Below are 23,958 nucleotides of genomic sequence, written 5' to 3'. Positions count from 1 at the left end.
CAGCCACTATGGAGAACAATATGGAGGTTCCTTAAAAAACTAAAAATAGAATTACCATATGACCCAGCAATCCCACTACTGGGCATATACCCAGAGAAAACCGTAATTCAAAAAGACACATGCACCCGAATGTTCATTGCAGCACTATTTACAATAGCCAGGTCATGGAAGCAACCTAAATGCCCATCAACAGACGAATGGATAAATAAGATGTGGTACATATATACAATGGAATATTACGCAGCCATAAAAAGGAACGAAATTGAGCCATTTGTTGAGAAGTGGATGGATCTAGAGACTGTCATACAGAGTGAAGTAAGTCAGAAAGAGAAAAACAAATATCGTATATTAATGCATGTATGTGGAACCTAGAAAAATGGTACAGATGAGCCAAATTGCAGGGCAGAAGTTGAGACACAGATGTAGAGAATGGACATATGGACACCAAGGGGGGAAAACTGCGATGAGGTGGGGATGGTGGTGTGCTGAATTGGGTGATTGGGATTGACATGTATACACTGATGTGTATAAAACTGATGCCTAATAAGAACCTGCAGTATAAAAAAACAAACAAAACAACTAATACTAAACTTTCATTGGGTTATTTGTATGGAAATATGTTAATATAAATGTTTCAGACATTACATGAAATTTCTAAAAATCTTAAAAAAAAAAAAAAAAAAAAAAGAAGCATTATCAGCACCTCAAAAGCCTCTCTAATGCCCCTTACAGTCACCTCCCTGCTCTTCCCCAAAAGAGTAACCACTGTCTTGACTGTAACAGCATAGATTAATTTTTCCTTTTATTTCAGAAGACTTCTAAAGTACAAAAAATAAATAAAGGAAAAGTTTGATCTATTTGACTTCACTAAAATAAAGAACATTTGTTCATCAAAAGACATCATAAAAACAGGAGAAAGGCTAGTCATAAACAAGAGAAAATATTTGCAATTTGACATATAACTACCAAAGGATCATATATTCCAGAATATATAAAGAATTCCTACAAATCAATAAGAAAAAGATAAACTACCCATTGATTTGAAAACTAGGGGGCTTCCCTGGTGGCACAGTGGTTGAGAATCTGCCTGCCAATGCAGGGGACACGGGTTCGAGCCCTGGTCTGGGAAGATCCCACATGCCGCAGAGCCACTGGGCCTGTGAGCCACAACTACTAAGCCTGCGCATCTGGAGCCTGTGCTCTGCAAGAAGAGAAGCCGCGATAGTGAGAGGCCCGTGCACCGCGATGAAGAGTGGCCCCCACTTGCGGCAACTAGAGAAAGCCCTCGCACAGAAACGAAGACCCAACACAGCCAAAAATAAATTAATTAATTAAAAAAAGAAAAGATACAAGAGGAAAAAAGCTTAAAAAAAAAAAACTAGACAAAGATAGTAGATATTTCATATGAGAAGAAATCCTAATAATCATCAATATATCACAAAATATTCAAATCAGTGGTCACATAGGGAATTCAAACCATAACTACCAGGTTGAAAAAAATTGAAAAATATAATTGAGTGGTTAAGAGTACAGATTCTGGAGTCAGCCTAGCTGGGTTCAAATCCCAGATCCACATACGTAGTTATTTGGTCTTGGGCAAGTTACTGTACTTCTTTGGGCTTTGGTTTCCTCATTTATTAAATGAGGCTATTAATTCTTCCTACCTCGTAGAGGCATTAACCTCGTTAGGATTATTTTATCTGTTTAGGCCAAAATCTTTGTGTCATCTTTGACTTCGTCTTTGGCCTTCAGCAAATCATCTCATTTCTATTTTAAAAATATATTCAGAATATTCTCTCCTCTCACCAGCTGCATCACTGCCACTCTAGTCCAGGTTCACTGACATCTCCCACCTGGACTATTACAATAACCATCAGACTGGCCCTTCTGCTTCATCACTGGCTTCTATTTGCAGCACGGTAGCAAGAAGGATGGTGTTAAAGCATAATCAGAACGATGTCACTCTATTGCTCAGAACCCTCCAGTGCCTCTCTTCTTCCCCAGTAAAAGCCAAAATCCTTCACTAAGTCCTTCAAGTTCCTAGATCACCGTGTTCATGGTTCTCATTCTGATCTCTCGCATTCTGCCTCTCTGTTCCAACCACACTGGGTTCCTTGATATTCTTCAGAGCCTTTGTGTTGCTGCTAGCTCTAATTGGGCTGTCCCTCTTCCAAATGTCTACCTGGCTTGCATCTTCACTTTTTTTTTTAGGTCTTTACTTTGTCTTTACTTTAAGTCAGTAATAGTTTCATTGGACTCTATCTAAAATTTCAACATCCACCTTGATAATTATTTTTCAGCCTCCAGTGAGGGGAAACCAAAAGCCAAAAATAATCTGGAGCTATTGAAATTTCTGGGACAAAGTCAGTGAGAAGAAGGGGGTTGTTCAGCCAGCACACTGAATAACCCCACTTTTTCCTACTTAGCTTCCTGTTTTGGCCACACGGCACATCAGATCATTTCTGACCTCTGCACTTTCCCTCTCAATATTTCTCCATCAGGCTTGCCCTCTCCTGGGGGGAGGGAGGTCGTTAACTCTAGCCTTCATTCTTGCAGGCAAGAGTATCAGGACTGCTGTCTAACAGCTGTGGCTCTCATCTCCCTGGCAGCAGAGTGAACTCCTTGGAGGGGGAAAGAAAGCCTTGATATTTTATATCTCCCTTCCTGCTTTATTTTTTTAACCTTAGTTCATATCACTAATATGCTATATATTTTAGTTGTTTATCTTGTTTAATGTCTCCTCTACAGAATTTAAGTTCCAAAAGGCAAGTGTTTTTGTCAGTTGTGTTCACTACTGCATTTCCAGCACCTAGAATAGTGGCTGGTACATAGTAAGTCCTCAATAACTTTTTGTTGAGTGAATGTATAAATGAATGAATGAATGAGTGAATGCCTAGTTTGGGCAAGAGTGTGGAGCAACTGGAACATTTACACATTGCTGGTGGGAGGGTAAATTTGAGAAGCAATTTGACAGTACCAGTAAAGCAAAAGATCAATGTCCCTTCTGACCTAGCAGTTCCACTCCTAGTAGATACTCTCTGGTTAAGTGCTTCATACCTGCATCAGGAGACAGGTACAAGAATAGTCAAAGCTCCACCGTTTGTAAAAGCAAAGAACTGGAAACAACCCAAATGTTCATCAACAGTAGAATGGATAACTGCATTTCCATTGCTTATATCATATAGCTGGGAAAATGAATGAATCAGAACTATAGCAAAACAACACGATGAATCTCAAAAACAAAATATTGAGCAATATATTCAATGTGATTTCATTTATATAAATTTGAAAAACATAACAACAAAATAATATATTGTTTAGAGATGTTAAGATTTGCAGAAAAATTATAAAGAACAAGGCCATAAGGTACACAAAATTTAGGATAGTGATTACCACAGAGACAGAAAGGAAGGGATGGGATCACAGAGGAGCAGAGAGCAATTCTGAAGTATAAAGGCCATGTTCTTTTTCTTTAACAGTATGGGGAATGTGTAGGCATATGCTTTATTATCTATTTTTATATTTCATAGTTATAAATATTACATATTGTCTACTCAATATATAACAAGAATAATTTTAAACAAAAATCTAAAGAAAATGGTTAAAGAAAAAGATAGGCTATTCATTGAACAGCAATTCCAATTGGTCAATAAACATGAGAAGTTGCCCAAACTCCCTATTAATCAGGGCGACAAATAAAATGATAATAAGATAATATTCATGAGATTGACAAAATTTTTAAGAGTTGACCAGGCTAGGTGTTTTAAGGTTTTAGGGAACCAGATATTCCAATAAACTGCTCATGTAAAGGTAAAAAATATACTAATTTAGAGGGCAATTTTGTAGTATCTATTAAATTAGCCATGTGTAAACCTACAACCAGCAAATTTTTTAAATGATACTATATTTTCCTTCAGCATATTTTCAAAATAGTACTGTTTTTGAAAAACATGTACAAAAAATATATTTTAATGAGAATACCTTTCTAGATAAAAATGGACTACATGGGATGGATGTGGGAGGGACCAGGAGGAATAGTCAAAGGGGACTCTATCATCTGAAATGTTCTAGTTATTTCTAAGCATATTTATGTATTGTTTGTTTAATTGTATTTAATTTTACAAAAGAAATACAATTAAAGCTGCACATCAAAATTTGCAACTAATTAAATGTGGTATTGAAATGAAATTAGAGCATTTATATCCTTTAATGTTTATGTTAAAAACTACAAAGAATTTAAATCTAATGAGTAAAAATATCAGTTTAAGAGGTAAGAAAAGGAACAAGCAGAACAAGTCCAAAGAACAAAATTAAATAAAAAATAAAGGTAAAAGCAGTAAAAACAAAAGAAAAGAAATAGCAAAACTACAATAGAGAGGATCAACAAAGCCAAAAAATTGTTTCTTTGAAAAAACCCAATAAAATAGACAATCTGGATAAGGCAAAAAAAAAAAAAACAACAAAAATTAACAATGTGAGAAAAGAAAAGGAGGACAATACCATAGGTGCTGTGGAGGTTAAAAAGATAAGAAGATGTCATGCACACTCGATGCAAATAAATCTAAGAACTTAGGTGAAAAAGGCAGTTTCGTAGAACCATATAACTTACCAAAACTGTTTGAAGGGGCTCCCCGTTTTTTGTTTTCCGTTCCCCTCCCCCTCCCTTCCCCGTCCCGGATGACTGGATCCTGAGGAGACAGCTGCAGTGGCAGCTGCTGAGTTCTCGGTGAAGGTTTTTCACTTCTCCCATCCCCTTCTTTCCCCACCCCATCCATTAATATTATTCTTTTGAAGATTCTTCATTGTCAAGCTGCCAAAGTGGAGAGTGCGATGGTAGAAGTGGGTGCTTCTCGTTTCAGTGCTTCTTCGGGCGGAGGAGGAATTAAGGGTGCACCTCAGCACTACCCCAAGACTGCTGGCAACAGCGAGTTCCTGGGGAAAACCCCAGGGCAGAAGGCTCAGAAATGGATTCCTGCATCAAGCACTAGACGAGATGACAACTCCGCAGCAAACAACTCCGCAAATGAAAAAGAACGACATGGGCTTCCCTGGTGGAGCAGTGGTTGAGAATCTGCCTGCCAATGCAGGGGACACGGGTTCGAGCCCTGGTCTGGGAAGATCCCACATGTCACGGAGCAACTAGGCCCGTGAGCCACAGTTACTGAGCCTGCGCGTCTGGAACCTGTGCTCCGCAACAAGAGAGACCGCGATAATGAGAGGCCCGTGCACTGCGATGAAGAGTGGCCCCCGCTTGCCACAACTAGAGAAAGCCCTCGCACAGAAACGAAGACCCAACACAGCCATAAATAAATAAATAAACCGAAAGTTTAAAAAAAAAAAATTAAAAAAAAAAAGAACGACATGATGCAATCTTCAGGAAAGTAAGAGGCATAGTAAATAAGCTTACTCCTGAGAAGTCTGACAAGCTATGCCTTGAGTTCCTCAATGTGGGTGTAGAGTCTAAACTCATCCTTAAAGGGGTCATACTGCTGATTGTGGACAAAGCCCTAGAAGAGCCAAAATATAGCTCACTGTATGCTCAGCTATGTCTGCGATTGGCAGAAGATGCACCAAACTTTGATGGTCCAGCAGCAGAGGGTCAAGCAGGACAGAAGCAAAGCACAACATTCAGACACCTCCTAATTTCCAAATTACAAGATGAATTTGAAAACCGAACCAGAAATGTTGATGTCTGTGATAAGCATGAAAATCCCCTCCTCCCCGAGGAGGAGGAACAGAGAGCCATTGCTAAGATCAAGATGTTGGGGAACATCAAATTCATTGGAGAACTTGGAAAGCTTGATCTTATTCATGCATCTATCCTTCATAAGTGCATCAAAACATTATTGGAAAAAAAGAAGAGAGTCCAACTCAAAGATATGGGAGAGGATTTAGAGTGCCCCTGTCAGATAATGAGGACAGTGGGACCTAGGTTAGACCATGAACAAGCCAAGTCTTTAAAGGATCAGTACTTTGCCCGAATGTGCTCCTTGATGTTAAGTAAGGAATTGCCGCTGCAGGATACTGTAGAGTTGAGAGAACACCATTGAGTTCCTCGCAAGGCTTTTCTTGACAATGGAACAAAGACGATCAATCAAATCCGTCAAGATGCATTAAAAGATCTAGGAGTGTTTATTCCTGCTCCTATGGCTCAAGGGATGAGAAGTGACTTCTTTCTGGAGGGACCATTCATGCCACCCAGGATGAAAATGGATAGGGACGCACTTGGAGGACTTGCTGACATGTTTGGACAAATGCCAGGTAGTGGAGTTGGTACTGGTCCAGGAGTTATCCAGGATAGATTTTCACCCACCCTGGGGCGTCATCGTTCAAATCAACTCTTCAATGGCCATGGGGGACACATCATGCCTCCCACACAATCGTAGTTTGGGGAGATGGAAGGCAAGTTTATGAAAACCAGGGGCTAAGCCAGCTCTACCATAACGAGAGTCAGGGACTCTTATCCCAGCTGCAAGGACAGTCGAAGGATATGCCACCTCGGTTTTCTAAGGACAGCTTAATGCAAATGAGATTAGCCTGAGACCTGCTCAGTCTTTCCTAATGAATAAAAATCAAGTGCCAGATAACTATGATTTCTCCTAGTGCACAACCACCACTCACTCAAACACCACCTCTGGGACAGACACCTCAGCTTGGTCTCAAAACTAATCCACCACTTATTCAGGAAAAGCCTGCCAAGACCAGTAAAAAGCCACCACCATCAAAGGAAGAGCTGCTTAAATTAACCAAAACTGTCGTAACCGAATATTTGAATAGTGGAAATGGAAACGAAGCTGTCAATGGTGTAAGAGAGATGAGGGCTCCTAAACGTTTTCTCCCCGATATGTTAAGCAAAGTAATCATCCTGACACTAGACAGAAGTGATGAAGATAAAGAAAAAGCAAGTTCTTTGATCAGTTTACTCAAAGAGGAAGGGACAGTCACAAGTGACAACTTCATGCAGGCTTTCCTGAATGTATTGGACCAGTGCCCCAAACTGGAAGTTGACATCCCCTTGGTGAAATCATATTTAGCACAGTTTGTAGCTCGTACTATCATTTTGGAGCTGCAGCATTTCAGAACTAGCTCAACCACTGGAAAGTGGCACCCATTTTCCTCTCTTCTTATTTTGTCTTCAGCAATTAGCTAAATTACAAGCTTGAGAATGGTTAACAGAGCTCTTCCAACAAAGCAAGGTCAATATGCAGAAAATGCTCCCAGAAATTGACCAGAATAAGGACTGTGTATTAGAGACCTTGGAAGGAAAGGGACTGAGTTTCTTATTCCCACTCCTCAAATTGGAGAAGGAACTGTTAAAGCAAATAAAGTTGGATCCATCTCCTCAAACCATATATAAGTGGATTAAAGATAACATCTCTCCCAAACTTCATGTAGATAAAGGATTTGTGAACATCTTAATGACTAGCTTCTTACAGTACGTTTCTAGTGAAGTAAACCAACCCAGTGATGAAACAGATTCTTCCTCTGCTCCTTCCAAAGAACAGTTAGAGCAGGAAAAACAACTGCTTCTTTCCTTCAAGCCAGTAATGCAGAAATTTCTTCATGATCATGCTGATCTACAAGTCAGTGCCCTCTATGCTCTTCAGGTGCACTGCTACAATAGCAACTTCCCGAAAGGCATGTTACTTCACATTTTGTTCACTTCTATGACATGGAGATTATTGAAGAAGAAGCTTTCTTGGCTTGGAAAGAAGATATAACCCAAGAGTTTCCAGGGAAAGGCAAGGCTTTGTTCCAGGTGAATCGGTGGCTAACCTGGCTAGAAACTGCTGAAGAAGAAGAATCAGAGGAAGAAGCTGACTAAAAAAACCAGCCAAAGCCTTACTTAAATTGTGCAAAACATACTGGTGCTATGATGTAACTGCATTTGACCTAACCACTACGAAAATTCATTCCGCTGTAGCATTTTCACAATATTTAAAGCAGAAGCACGTCTGTTAGGATTTCTTTCTGCATAAGGTTTTTTTTTGTTGTGTAATGTCTTAATCATAGTCTACCATCAAATATTTTAGGAGTATCTTTAACGCTTAGTATACTAGCAGCATGCAGTAATTACATCAAGTTAAGCAGAGGCAGTCTATTGCAAGGACCTTCTTTGCTGCCAGTTATCATAGGCTGTTTTTTTTGTTTGTTTTTTTTTTGGCTGTGTTGGGTCTTCGTTTCTGTGCGAGGGCTTTCTCTAGTTGTGGCGAGCTGTGGCCACTCTTCATTGCGGTGCGCGGGCCTCTCACTGTCGTGGCCTCTCTTGTTGCGGAGCACAGGCTCCAGACGCGCAGGCTCAGTAGTTGTGGCTCACGGGCCTAGTTGCTCCGCGGCACGTGGGATCTTCCCAGACCAGGGCTCGAACCCTTATCCCCTGCATTGGCAGGCAGATTCTCAACCACTGCGCCACCAGGGAAGCCCAATAGGCTGTTTTAAGTTAGAAGACTGAATAGCAACACTGAATACTGTAGAAATGCACTTTGCTCAGTAATACTTGAGTTGTTGCAATATTTGATTATCCATTTGGTTGTTACAGAAAAATTCTTAACTGTAATTGATGGTTGCTGCCGTAATAGTGTATTGCCTGTATTTCTACCTCTAGTAATGGGCTTTATGTGCTAGATTTTAATATCCTTGAGCCTGGGCAAGTGCACAAGTCTTTTTAAAAGAAATGTGGTTTACTTGCACAAAACTGATCAGTTTTGAGAGATCGTAAATGCCCTTGAAGTGGTCTTTGTGGGTGTGAAACAAATGGTGAGAATTTGAATTGGTCCCTCTTATTATAGTATTGAAATTAAGTCTACTTAATTTATCAAGTCATGTTCATGCCCTGATCTTATATACTTGTATCTATCAATAAACATTGTGATACTCAAAAAAAAACAAAAACTGTCTGAAGGGGAAAAAGAATTAAGTAGACTTATAATCATTAAAGAAATTGAATCAGTTGCTAAAAATCCATTCACCAAAAAAAAACCAAGGCCCAGATTGTTCCATAGGTGAGTTCTATCTAACTTTCAAGAAACAAATCATTCAATTTTATACTTACCTTTTAAGAAAAAAGATAAAGGAGGAATGCTTCCCAAGTCATTTAATGACACTATTATAATACTCCTGAAATAAAAACCAGTCAATGGCAGTAATAAAAATGAAACATGTATGCCAATCTCACTTATGAACGTAGATACAAAGATTGTGAAAACAATATCAGCAATCCAAATTCATCAATGTAGATCAAAAGTACATTATGACTGAGCTGGGTTTGTCCCAGGAATGTAAGTATGCTCTAATATTAAAATATTGTAAGTATAATTTACCACATAAACAAATGAAAATATCTCAGTAGATTTAGAAAAAGCATTGAATATGAAAGATTAAACAAATATTTATTTTAAAAATTCCTGGCAAAGTATAGAAGGGAAGAATTTCCTTTATCTGATAAAATGTATCTGGTAAAAAGCCATAGGAAACATCATACATGGCAGTGAACCTTCAGAAGTGTAATCCCTTTTAAATTGTTTAAGCATTCTTCTTTTGATGTATGTTTTGGTTGTCGTCCATATCTTTTTATTTTAAGCAATGAACATCTTGATGTAATCTATGTATACTTGTCACATTATTTACTTAGGAAAAATTCCAAGAAGTAGAATTGTTCAGATCAAGGTTTTACATCTTATAAATTTTATTATATTTTCTTAAATTTCCATGAAGGAAGATTGTGCAAACTTACAGTGACACAGGCAATTCCTTAGAGTTCCCTTTTTATTCACTTTGTTTATTCAATAGATATTTATTGAGCATTATGATATGCTAAGCTCTCTGCTGGGAGTTGGTGTTCAGTGACAAACACAACAAATGTGCTAGGTGCCCTTCTGAAACTTACAGATTAGTTTTGGGGTCATCTGTATATCTTCTTTAAGAAATTGCTTGTTTGTGACTTACCCATTTTCCTGAATTTTCGGTTTGATTTTCCAGAAGTCAAGATTCTAGGATATTTGGCGTCTGAAGTATAAGGGGTACAAGGAATGAAATCTCTTAGGGTAGAGTAACTTTGTTTTCCAAACCAAAAATAGAATAGAGGATAGAAAAGCACAATAGTACTTAGATGGGGACAAAAGAACAAAGTGTATGAAAATAGGTCGGTCCCCAAAAGTCTGAAATATATGATTTCCTCACCCATGGAAAGGGAGGAAGTGCCCCACACAGAGAGGCCAAGGGCATAGGCCATAGACTACCTCATATCCCCAGTTTTGCCTTGAGCAGGCTTTTCAGTAGTTTGACTCAAATTAAACTCAGAAACCCCTATGGAGGAGAACACTTCAATACCATCTATCATTCTCAATCAGTAACTTTAACTTTAAAAATAATACAAAATTCAGTGATCACAAGATAGCAAACTAGCTTCAGCTGCTGGCTCCTTCTTCCCAAATGAAACCTGGAGAAACTACATAATTGAGAGAAAACATGGAACCAAGCAAGTAATAAAAACTATAAGAATACCTGGAGAGGCCAGAGTCCAGAGGCCAGAGGTGGTCGAAGTGGTATGAAGGATGGCCACACCTGCACAGCAGCGAAAGCAGGAGCCCGAAGAGAGAATCAGTTAGAGATTTTAACTTCTGCATTTGCTTCTTGCCTTTATTGTTTTGGGGTGATCTTCGCCCACCTCATTGCAATAGCCTAGAGCATCCATTGTGGTAGCCCTGGAAGTAGCATCTGGGCAGTGAAGAAGTTGACAAAAGTGCAGGATGACCAGTTGCCCTGCCTTTGAGCATCCTCTGTCCTCCATCTCCTGTGCCTCCAAACCCCCAGGATGATGGAAAATGACCTAGAGAGACTGCCTCTTCCCAGTGTTGCTATGTTCTAAGGGTTTAAGGGTGAATCCCTGACAGAGGAATTGCCAGAGGAGTGAAACCAGTTCATTTTTGGGGGGCGATCAAAAGTTTGATGGTGCTGAGGGCTTTCTCCACCCTGGAGCTCATCCCTGCTCATCTCCTAAAAATCACTGAAGGAACACTCTAGTGTGTGTCCCTCATAACATTGGCAGACAGGATTGACCCCAGGAAAATATGGGCTCACAGGCCAAAATAACAAAATGCCCAATAAGCACAACCACTTAAAACAGAGACCAAAATCTGGACATAGACCACAAGAAGCAAAACTATTGGAAAAGGCAAGCCAACAGTTTAAAATACACATAATTAGTATCCTTAAAGAGATAAAGAAGAATATTAGTAATTTGGAACAGGTACAAGATGTCGTAAAAAATAATCAAATGGAAATATTAAATACAAAAAAAGTATTAAAAGAGAGAAAAACAGGCACCACTTTTATCTAAAACAAAATTAGCATCAGTCACTTAATGGAAAAGTCAGTTAAAGCAAGGAATCATTTTAAAATGATACAAATACCTCCAACATTTAATCGTCACTTACATAAATGCATATTCATTTGCCAATCTTTTGATAAAGATTCAATGCTTTTTCTTTGAATCTTAGGGTTCTCGGATGCCTTTCTTGCACAAAGCACACCCAAAATATATCTACCAGAACTTCCAGTTTCTATTTCTGTGTCTTTAGTTCAGAGCCAAGAATTAAAGACATCGGCAAAGCATATACGTTAAGAATTTTTCTGTATTTAAACGTTTTATAGTTGTCCTGCTCACCACTAATTTAGTAGCATTTTCTATGCAACTAAATTTTACCAAGTCTTTTCTACATATTTAACTTAGTTTTGAAAAGCATCAACTCTTTCTTTCATAGTCACACTTAATCTACGTAGTTAAATTAACAATTACAGATACCAATTTAAAGCAAAGATAAACAGACTTTGGAACAAGTGGAACTGACTCTCATTAAGCCTAAAAATTTACGTGGTAAGAAGGAATGGAGGGTTAAACTAGAGAGTAGAGACTGATTAAGATCTTCTAGGGCATATCTACAGCTGAGTCTTTCCCTCGATATTTGAATATGATTTGTTTTGCATACAAACTCATTCTGAATATCATCAAAAATACACATGTAGCCCAAGAGAACTTTCTGAGGGATCTTTGTGTGGTAACTCTGAAGTACCCAAAGAGTTTGGAACAAAAATAAAATTAGCTCCAAACCACCAAAGTAAGTCAAAGCTAAAACTCTCATTCAGAATCGATTGATACATGCCTGGTTTTTATGTGAAAATAAAATTGCCTTCCTTAGAAACAAAGGGAAATACATTCACGTACTGTAATCATTCATAATTTTTGACATTTTATTTATATTGTCAAGGGTGTGCAGTAGCTTCAATACAAAGAGGCTTCAGGGAGGGGGCTTTATAAATCTTGCTGAAAAAGAAGCTCAACAAAGTTAATCGGTGTAAAATAAGAGTTTTCTGGAGTTCAATACAAGCGCTGACAATCTACATTCACTACATTTTAACTCTCCATTACAAAGAAACAAGTCAAGCAAACTTAATTTTCATCAGCTATTGATTTAGTGATATTCGTGCCTTCATAAAAATCACTTGGCAGCTGTTTTCTAATTACATGGCATTATTCAGTTGTCATATATTTTTGTCTCATTTTCATTGATTTCTCTGACTTATAAAGACTCTTTCACATGTTCCAATTTCTTATCATGTTTAGCACAATGTTCTACTCTAAGCTTCAAACCTTCTATTGAATGCCTTTCCATAATCCAATCCACCATAGTTCAGAAATTGAATTCAAAATCTTCTTCATAATTAAAATGCTTTTTAACCCTTCATTGTGATTTTTTTCTTTGTCAGTCAAATCAATGAACTCTTTAACCATCTGGAAAACAAAAAATTAAGAGTTTGAATATTACTATTTACATATAATATAAAGTTGTGTTATATACTTGTATCAGACTTAAAATCAGATTGAAATACATAAGAAAAAATATATACCTCTTTACATTCTAAATTGTGCAAAACCTACCTCCATGTATTGTACAAGAGATGACCTCAAAGCAAAAGGAAAAGTTGAACAAAGATTTTGGTCAGGTTAGATAGCAAATCAGTTGAACTAGTCTTCAAATTACTTTCCCTCAAAAATAGGAGGTGGGGTAAGGGTGGTAAAATAGTTTTTTCTGAGAAGTTCTGGTTACTGTCGTACCATTACAGTAAATTATTCAAAATTATCTAATTCAGAAAGTTTATCAAAGGAATTCAAATATGATAGATGCACTAACATAAATGACAGTGTTTATTAGGTGTAACATAACATGAAGCAAAGAATCTCTGGAAATTTTCAAGCTAGCTTTACAACCAAGTGTTATTCCAAACACATGCTTCAACTTCTCAATCTGAAATACTGAGGCAAAGCCTTTCTCAGTGAATACTGGTTTGGCTCTAGTGTTTTGCATTTGTCCTGCTATTCTATGCATTACATTGTGAAATAGCTGATCATAAAACAACACTGAGTAATGTCCTTAATACTAGGCATTTTAGTTTGTAACACTTTCATCAAGGAAATGGGATGGCAGGAAGAAGTCAAACACAGCTCACAGTGTTTGGGGCTCAATATACTGTATGTTGCCAGTGGCAAATCTTCATGTAGAAAGAGCACAATATTCTCATGGTGGATTGAACAATATATCCTCAGCCATGTTGTGGGTGGTCGTCACTCAGATCAGTGGCAAGGGCTGGGGTATTGGTATTCAACTCAGAGACCCAAAGAAATTACATCATTAGAAATCTTCCTTTTTGTGTACATTCTTCACACTCCTGCTCAAGAAAGAATTGAGCATAGGCTAATTATAAAGATAAAAAGACACACAAGATGAATAAGAAAAGAGATTAAGAATAGCTAAATGAAAAAGTAGAAGAAATGGGATATTGACCTTTAAAATTTTTGATAATGTGTGAATTTTTTTATACCAATGCCTAACAATATCGATGTTTCTCTTGGTTTTTTCATTAAAAGATGTTTTTAAAGCATGGATTTAATTTCTTCAAAGAACATATATTGTTTCAACTAGCTAATTTATTTGTTGGCCAAACCACCGAGAAATTATGTTATGCCGTCTCCTTTTTTTTTTTTTTTTTTTTTTTCCTAAAGGCCAGTACTATTAGATTTGCTGAGAAGATCCTTCTGGAGAACACTTATTTGAACATAATTCCGGTGACTCTAACCCCCCAAGCCTTTGCAGGTATTCTAGACTAGAGGCTCCACATGCCAACCACAAACTCCTAGCAAAATGTTTACTTTCAAGACTAACAAGACTGTAGGATGAAAAGTGGCACTTGCTGCCTACACTGTAAAATTGCCTAAACTGCAACTCTTCTGATAGAAATCCCCTTTCTGTTGTTAGAGCAAAGCAGAATGGAATAAAATGATACCCTACTTGACTTATTTTTTTTATGAGCTAAAGAAGTAGAAGTAGGAGAAGTAGTTGAAAGTGATAGAGAACCAAATTTCAGCTCAACATAAGGAAAGATTTTCTTACAGTTATAGATGTCTAAAAATGCCGTTTGCTTCCTTGGTAAGTGGTGAGGTTTCTGCCTTTGGCTGTGCTCAGTTATAAGCTGGAGAGCCCGTTAACAAGAGTGTTGGAGCAATCAAGCATTGGCTAGATGTCTGGACTACATACATCACAAGGTGACTCTACCTTTGAAATTTGTGTTCCTATATTGTGGTGTGCCCGTGTGTGTGCATGTGTGTGTGTGTGTGTGTTTAATTTCATCAAAATAGATCTAAGGCCAGTCTTATTTGGGGAACCAATATTCCTGATCAATATCATGATAATAAGAACTTTGAAGTTGCAGACTTGAGAAGTTATTCTTAACCTAATAGTGTATTAACTTAAATGCAACCTTACAAAACTCTACACTTTTACCTTAATAGCCCCCAAAAAAGGAAGAATCAAAACTGGGAAACATCCAGAAATAAGAACACTATTATCAGTGTTTACTGGCTAAAGTAATTTAGCAAATTCATAGAAAATAACCTTCCCCTTATGTTATAAGCTCAAGGATTTCAAGAAAATCTGGCTATAGTATTTATTCAGTTTAATGAAGCTCAATTCCTTGTAGCTGTAACTACATTTATTTCCTATATTAGCTTTACTTACTTAATGATGCCTATTCATCTTCTTAAAATGTGTTCTGTTGTGTTTTTATAGGCTGTGCTTTTGAAATTCTCATGTTTTTAAAAAGTCAAATTAAGTTTAAAAGAAAACAATGAAAAATACAGGGGACGGGAGAGAGCTGGATAGCAGCCAGGAGTGCATAAGGAACCCAAGAATTCTCAAACAAAGAAATATTGGGTTGGCCAAAAGTTTCATTTGTTTTTTTGTTTTTTTTTCTGTAAGATGGCTCTAGTAGCACTTAGCTGTCTTTAACTTCATTCGAAACAATTTTGTTAGATTGTATGTGACAGCTGTCATATCAGCATGCATTTTAAAAAGACATCAAAATTGGTGAATTTTTGTGTAGCCATTTTAATATTGAAGATGGAAGAAAAATAGCAACATTTTCAGCATATTATGCTTTCTTATTTCAAGAAAGGTAAAAACGCAACTGAGATGCAAAAAAAGATTTGTGCAGTGTGTGGAAAAGGTGCTGTGACTGACTGAACGTGTCAAAAGTGGTTTGCGAAGTTTCACACTGGAGATTTCTCGCTGGACGATGCTCCGCGGTCGGGTAGACCAGTTGACGTTGATAGCGATCAAATCGAGACATTACCTGAGAGCAATCAATGTTCTACCATGCGGGAGATAGCCAACATGCTCAAAATACCCAAATCAAGCATTGAAAATCATTTGCACCAGCTTGGTTAGCTCAGTAAAGGAGCTCTCTGAGCCTCCTTTACTTCAGGGCCTGTATAGTCCTAACCTTGAAGAATCTGATCTTGGATTTGGAGCCCACCTCCTGCAAATGGGGCAGAGACATTGCATGAAGTTTGTCTTATTTTAGGCCATAGATAGATAAATAGATAGAGATATAAAGATATATATATGTATCGTAATATATATATAAAACCGTATACAATCATTATATAAGGCACAGTGAAAAGTCCAGAATTCCTCTAAGGGGAAAGGGATGAATGGGAAGGAGATTTGTCTTGAAGTTACAAATGCATGGCAAGACCTTTGTTTTTACTTTTTGTATTTTGAGAGGAGGGAAAGGGTTGGAAGAATTGACCTTGGTGAGCGGATGGTAGTAGACATTGCGTGGGGATAAGTATCCCCTACCTCAAGTCACCCCCTGCATCCACTAGTTGGGTACAAGGAAATTTACCTTTCGGGTTTCTTAACTTGAAAAACAATGTGGTCAGAGTCACAGATATCTTCCCTACCAACCAAGAGTTGCTCTGATGAGCAAACAGGATGTATATATGAATGAAACTATACTTTGCAGACTGTAATGTGTTACAAATATTCACCAATACTATTATTATAAACTTCTTGCTGTCCCTGAACCTGAATCTTGTCTAATGGAGAAGCAGCCTAGTCTGGCAGAAGTGGCATGGGCCTTGGACAAAACTCAGGACAACTCAGTTCTTCCCTTTATTGTGCTTTACGTGGGCAAATGCATTACTATGGTTGAGTGCAATTTCCCCAACTGTAAAATAGAAATAATGTCAATTTATGAGTTTTCTTTTCATAATGACATGAATTGCTAAAAATGTTTAAAGCAAGCAAAAGCCTTTAACTCATTCCCTAGCACAAGTTAAGTCCTAAAAAAATGAGTCCCATTAGCATTATTACTATTTTAGAAGTAGTAATACTGATATTATTACAGTGTCCTAAATCTACAAGAGGATCTCAAAGGATTGCACTTGTACTTATTTGTAACTATAGATCTTCGGCTTCCTAATGAGAGGCTTCACTCTGGGAACCATGACCTTGACTGGCAACAAAGCTTTCAGATCCCTTATGTCCTGGTGGTAAAGGTCACAGGTCTTCAGCACAATTCAAGTCCTATGCTACCTGTAGAGCCCACAGGAATTATTGGGTTCACCTTGAACAGATTTCCTCAGGACTTGGGACTAAGCAAATATTAGAATCCCAGGAGCAAAAGTTTATAATTTTAATAGAATATATTGTAATGTTTGTTTGCAAATCCCCCAATATAGGAATAAAAATTGTTTACTTGTATTCCAGTTTGTTCAGAGTAGTTATAGATATACCCAATAATGTATAAAAAAATGAAATCTGAGATATTCTCTAAAGAAGGCTCCCCGTTAGCAATAAGGGCAAATTTTATTAACAAACAAACAAAAAATTAATCCCAGGGCAAAATTATGGGGAAAATAAAAGAATATATTTAGTTCTTTCTTTCCTTTCACTTTTATTATAGTTTTGTAGGTTCTTTAACATCCCAATTAAAATGAATTTCAGTGCATTACTTGGCCAAGTAAATGAAAGTCAATATGTTGACACAAACTTTAAGTCAAATAAAAGCCATATTGAGGAGTTCATGTGAATTTAATTAGTATTAGTTAAGCAGGGTATAGTGAACTGTAATATTTCTGTATATGAACCACAGTAATATGGTTGTTTCATTCTTTTACTAATAGGAGAAAAAGTCAATCAGAATTAGTAATAAACATATTTTATAAAACAGATGATATGACTTTTTCTTACTTTCTAGTAAGTACAGTAAGTAACACCAACTGAAAAACATAGTATCGAATAAGTCTTTAGAGAACACGATTTGCTGACCAGATTAAGTTGTTTAACATGTAAGTTGTTACCATGAACTTTCAGAGTTTTTAAACACAGATTGTCCTCTTATGCAGTTTAAATATTTCCCTAGTCTTGCTTGCCCTATTAAACGTGCTTTTTTGTCCTGAAGAAAAGCTTTGCTAAGCAAATATTACTTTTAACCTGGGTCCCCTCCTCAGGCTCACAAACTGTGAATTAAGGGAAATAAAACAAATGTTGCTTACTGTACTGGATAAATAAAATGTTGACTCAAGTTATTTTTCATTGACCCTGAGTGGGAAGGAAATAGATTCGAGGTTATTCATATTAAATACTGAATTAACTAGTTTGACATTTATTATTATTATTATTATTATTGGTTTGGGGGTGGAGTTTGTTCTTTTTTCTTTTTTCTAAAATTGACCAGTAAATCTATTCCCTCAGTAACTGACTACTCTGGGCCAGACTCAGGCAATGAAGGTTTAAAGGTCAAACTGGTTGCTTCTGTCAGCTTGGCCTTAATGTACATTCTCTTTCTGAAACATGTCTTCAGGATATTTTTGCATGTGAAACACAAAGTTGAATTTGCCCACACATTTTCATTAAGTGCCCTGAGAAGGAAGTTATTATGAAGCCTATTCATTCAGAGGATTGTTGTTACATGATATAAATAGACAAAGGAGTGCTAATCAGTGCTGCTGCCTTGCTATGAAGGGAATCTTTTTTAAAATGCTAACAACCATCTAAAATTTAAAATAAGTGAGTCTATTAGATTGTCAAAGGTTTTTTAAAATGGATAAAAATTAATTTTGGCAAGAGTGTGAGGAAAGGGCAGCCTCTGCACCATTATTAGAGATGTAAATTGGTATAATCTTTCTGAAGGGCAGACTGGTAGTATGTTGAAAAAGAAAAATTAATATATATCCTTTGACAGAAGTAGCCCATATCTAGGAATTTCACCTAAGGAGTAATCACTCAGCTGGGGAGAGAGATTTGTATAAAGATGCTCAGTGCAGCATTGTTTATAAGGGGAAAATCTGAAACAACGAAATGTCTAATAATGGGTAATAATAGATACAGTGACATAAAATTGGGTATGAAGATACAAAGGGATATTGTGCTGCCATTAAAAATTGTTCAGTAGATTGAGATTTATTGTCATGGAAAGAGGCTTGTGAAATATTACTGAGTTAATTAAAGTAAATTATATAAAAATACGGTCAGATTTATGTAACATTATGCATGTTGTCTACATAATCTATGGATCTGTGAATAAAGAGATCACTGAAAAAGATGTTCCACAAAAAGATAAATGCTTTTTTTGGTTGTTGTTTGTATTCTCCTGCACTCAAGAACAATTTTTAAAGAAAATAAGAAAAATATTAGAAATAGATAAGAATGCTTGATAACTTCCTGAAAGTAAAAAGATGAAGAGTTGGTGCTTGAGCAAGGCTAAGGAAGGAAAACATTTGGGAAGTATTTTATTCCACTTTAAAATTTTTGTTATAATTTAATTCAGTTTTTTAAGCTATGAAAGTAACATGTTCATGGTAAAAAACAAAATTTAATAGGAATGTCCAACGTCTGTAAAGTGGAGTGCAAGTTATGTGTATATGTATATGTATATGTTAATACACGATGGATTCATATGTATACAAACATATCCTTTGTTTCCTTAGCTTACTTTTTTTTTTAATGTCTCACAATCAGACGTTCTAACTCCAGCTAATAATTGCTGAATTCATCACACACATTTCTGAACCAAACACGCTGGGCTGAGCGTGGGGAAAGAGGTGGACCACAGAGGCAAATTGGGGTATGACGACTAACAAGAGGCTGAATGGATCCTAGTCAGCAAAATGTCCCCTCTAGAGTAAAATACACTTGGGATGGGGACTGGAGAAGAAGCCCTATGAATTTAACCTTGATATGTGATTATTAATGTCAAAAACTGGGTAGCTGCTCTGGACTGCATGTCTCCGCCTAACCCCCTTCAAATTCATTTGTTGAAGTCCTAATCCCCAGTGTGATGGCATTTGGAGGTGGGGCCTTTGGGAGGTAATTAGGTCATGAGGGTGAAGTGCTCATGAATGGAATTAGTGCCTTCAGAAAAAGAGACACAAGAGAGAAGATCTCTCTTTCTCTCTGCCATGTAAGGATACAGCAAGTAGGCTGCTGTTTGCAAACCAGGAAGAGGACCCTCACCAGAACCAAATCAGCCAGCACCTGGATCTTGGACTTCCCAGACCCAGAGCTATGATAAATAAATTTCTGTTGTTCAAGGCACCCAGTCTATAGTATTTTGTTATAGCAGCCTGACATGTTATGGCAGATTAAGACAGCAGCCAAATCTCACTTTTTGAAAAAGTAAAGACCTAATGAGATAGAAAAGTGTCCCCCATCTCCTATATTTCCCCCCATATTTTCAAGTTGTCTGTGGTTATTTGAGTGACGGTGTTTGTTTAGATGGGCTGGCCTAGAATGTAAAGTGAGTACTCAGGATAATTGATGATCGCTACCCCTGCAGAAAGACCATCCTGTACCAAAAGAGCTGTTTTTTTTTTTTTAATCCATTCTTTCTATTACTGGTTTTAAATAATGTGTCTGACAAGATTCTCCTTTTCATTCTGTCAGCTGTCAGTGAACAGGTATTGGGCATTATTTGTGGGGCTGTAAATACATTACATGAAAAAATAATGAGTCCTCAAAAAATCAAGAGAAATGTCTCCGGAGATGTTTACCTAACATGATGATTTATGTAGGTCTGGGAAAGAAGTTTCAGAACTTCCAAATGAAGAGTCTGGAACATAAACTAAAATCTCTTCTAAATCTGCCTTTGCTGTAGCCCCTGGACACCTTTCCCTTTCACTTCTCATCTGGAAGTTGGAGAATGTTTTTCTTGTTCAACTTAAATTGTTTAGTTAATGGTCTAAGGATAACTCTTGGGAGCATCCCTCAGCATAACATGTTATTACTCTGTCCCTCTGACTGAATTTGATGTATCTATTGTGTTCTTGCTGAATTAACTGATCCCTGGGATTAATCACTTTCTTTTTACCAGCTAGAGATTGTAGACATTTAATGGCTATACCTGCATCAGTCAATTTAATGAGTCTCATTGTCTGAAGTTTGAAATATACTGATTATTCTAATGTTGAAATATAATCGACATTCATCCTCACACAGGTTTCTAAGTTTTCCAGGTTTGCCCTTCCTGCCTGCCTGAGGAACGTAATTTAGCTAAAGGTTTTTTGTTTTTTTTTTTAAATTTAGTTCTCCAGGGTCTGGGAACTCAAGTGCATCTACTGGGTGATGTGCAGAAGGGGCTAAACAATTCTTGCATCATTCACTACGGTACACGTTAAGCAGATCATGCAGTTTCAGTTTCTGTAACAGGGACTATTCTTTCATCCTAGTAGGAATTGTTCCATGGAGGATCATACCAGTTAATTGCACCCTGGGGCATCTCTGGCAGCCTTGCAGTTGGAAAGGAGGGTGGGATGTTGACGCGGCTGCAGCATCTGTCACTGGGTAGAGAGCCAGGGTAGAGTCAGCTGACCTGGCAGGATAGGCAGGGCCCCTGCACCCCGCCAGAGGCTGAGCAAAAGGCCAAAGGATGGCCTTCCCAGATACAGGAGGACCATCCAGTCACCAAGTACAGTCACAGGAAATTAAATGGACTCAAAGCTGAGTCATAATTCATGGGTTTTGTTTTCTGTTTTGTTTTCAGTTGTTTGAATTTATGAACTTCTTGGCTGAGAATGTCATCTTCTGTTACATGGGCCTGGCGCTGTTCACGTTCCAGAATCATATCTTTAATGCTCTTTTCATCCTTGGAGCCTTTGTATCCTTTGAAATACAGAACAATGGGTGATGAGAAAAGAGAACAAACTACTTACCTTTAGTGATTATTCTGTTAAATTGTTAAAGTAATTTCCTCAGGTTTACTGCAAAGCTCAAATTCAAGGCAGACAAGTAATTCTAATTAGGGGGGGAAGCATCCTAAGAAATTGGGGCCTTTATTAAATGTTATGGTTCAGGATAAAAAGTTTGGAAAATCACTGCAACGAAGAGTAGCCCCCACTCACCACAACTAGAGAAAGCCCATGTGCAGCAACGAAGATCCAATGCAGCCAAAAATAAATAAAACTAAAAACAAAACAAAACAAAAAGTTTGGAAAATACTGAGGTAAGTAAGGGGGAAAAACTAAAAGAAAATGACATTTTTTGAACATTCAAAATATGTTTAACTCACATTATGAATCATTTACATAAAAATTATGTCAATCCATTTTTTATATTTAATCTGCATTAGAATGTATCAGAAGACAGCCAGGATTTAGAACTTCAGAAATACTTACAGGGCAAGATGGTAAAATCTTTTTTTCCAGTGAGGACTTTGAAAAAAAGATAGAGTAAAGATCAAGTGAAATTAACATGATAGATGTGCTTTCAATGTCTTAAGCATTGTGCACATGTAAGTTTATTTTAATAAGATAGCCCCTTTCCTGTAAGTAAAAGGACAGGTAAAATCTAGACTTCAGTTTTAATGCAGGGGGCTTTTCTAGCTCTAGGTCCGGGGTATAAGCATTCCCAGTAGGAAGGGATGTCTATCAGAAAGGATACTGAGCCACTGCAGATGTCCCCAAGGACAGTCAGCAGCTGTTGTCCTTGTTCCCACTTGGAAAATGGGCAGATGGCCCCTCGGATCACAGGCAGATGATCGTAACAGCTAGGAGAGCCAACTCCTTTCTGGAAGCCAGGGTCCAACTAAGCACCTGCACCTACCTCTTGTTCTCTTTTCATTGAGCAGTCAAGTGAATTTTCAAATTCCATCCAAAACCTGGATCTTAGAAGGAAGCTCCCTCTTCCCAAATAACTCCATCCCATTTGAGGACAAACTAGAATAGACGGACTATCAGGGAAGGAGTCCAAGATGTCAAAAGGGGAGAGATGACTACCACAAATATTTTCATAGATTTTTAACCTAGAAAGCTTGGATTTTAATGAAACACCTCTTAAAGCAGAAGTTGTATTATACATTTAGACAGACAGTTCCTCTCATAATTAAATCCACTAAAAGAAAAAAACTAAGTGAAACTTGCTAGGTTTAAGGAGTATAAACTGATGGAAAGTAAGATGATAGTCGTGAGCTGAAGCACATTTATCCTTTCTAAAGTGCTGCTTGAGAGAATGATGCCACAGCCTCGGAACGGTCCCTGCCTCACATTTTGCAGCAGAACTGAGTGTAGAGTCAGTTATCAGTCACATAAACATGATGAGAAAATTTACAGTGATTGCAATGGTATTGGGTTAACAATTTTAAACCGAGTATATGTTCAAAGAAGACAGAGTTCTCTACTGTTTCTGGAAAGGAACTGACATTGAAAAATGAATTTTGGAAGCAAGTTGGACATACATGTATAGACATGTTTATTCCTGTTTTCTGGGTCGTAATATAGAGAAGCTTAAGGACATAATATTTAAAGCTCAAGAACTCTCACCCTTATTGCAGCAACATTTTCCTCAATGTTTCCCCGTGCTTATCCACAGCTAGCAATTTTTGTAGCCAGAGCATGCAACATATATCCCCTCTCCTTCCTCCTGAATCTGGGCCGGAAACACAAGATCCCCTGGAACTTTCAGCACATGATGATGTTTTCAGGTATGTGAACTACATTGTGTGTCAGTGCACGTCTTCTCTCGTAATTTCCCGGTACTTGGAAAACCATGAGGATACTTGGAGTCCTTCTGGGGAAGCATAACTGCTCTTTATCCCATTGTGCATACTACCATGTGGATATCCATACATTCTGGACAACAATGGGATTTTTTCTTTTTTGCAGAAGGGAAATGAAATTAAAGGGAATCTTGTTGGAATGGCCTCAAGGTTCAGTATCTACCAGAAACTGGCCTGGAGTAGGCATTGGACTTTCCCCTGACTTATTTCAGATCAATTTTCACTTGGGAGAATTTGCATAATTTAATAATTTCATAAATTGCATACTGGCAGGTAAATAGTGTGTAAATGGTACCATTTTTGTTCAATGTTAAAGCTCCTTCTCCTTAGAACCCCTGCTCCTTCCCTAATGCCAAGCTCCAGGAACTTCTTATGGTTAATACAAAAGCAAATCATATCTAAGTATGATCAGTTATTAGTTGAGAAAACAAGTACTAATTGCACTCTCACCAAATGTCAAGAGCCGTTCTAGGCACAGGTGGATGAAATCGACAGGATCTCTGCTCTCAAACCATACCTGGAGTCTCTTTTTTTCCCAAAGAAAATAAACAAAATGAATTTGCTGACCCT

General features: G+C 37.5%; 1 protein-coding gene and 1 pseudogene across 4 annotated transcripts in view; both read left to right on the top strand.

The window, feature by feature from the left end:
* Positions 1–23,958, top strand: part of SLC9A9 (solute carrier family 9 member A9) — a 560,292-nt gene that overhangs the window by 319,012 nt on the left and 217,322 nt on the right. For all 4 annotated transcript variants that reach the window (XM_007188090.3, XM_057545832.1, XM_007188089.3 and 1 more), the window contains exons 10-11: positions 21,379–21,492; positions 23,202–23,313. In XM_007188090.3, coding sequence (XP_007188152.2) covers positions 21,379–21,492; positions 23,202–23,313 — 226 coding nt within the window. The remainder of the gene's footprint in view (positions 1–21,378; positions 21,493–23,201; positions 23,314–23,958) is intronic.
* Positions 5,351–7,835, top strand: LOC103017392 (eukaryotic translation initiation factor 4 gamma 2-like; annotated as a pseudogene).

Source organism: Balaenoptera acutorostrata, chromosome 4, assembly GCF_949987535.1.
Source record: "Balaenoptera acutorostrata chromosome 4, mBalAcu1.1, whole genome shotgun sequence".
Lineage (NCBI taxonomy): Eukaryota > Metazoa > Chordata > Mammalia > Artiodactyla > Balaenopteridae > Balaenoptera > Balaenoptera acutorostrata.
Note: the sequence above shows the minus strand (reverse complement) of the source record. Positions and strands in the feature narration are given on the sequence as shown.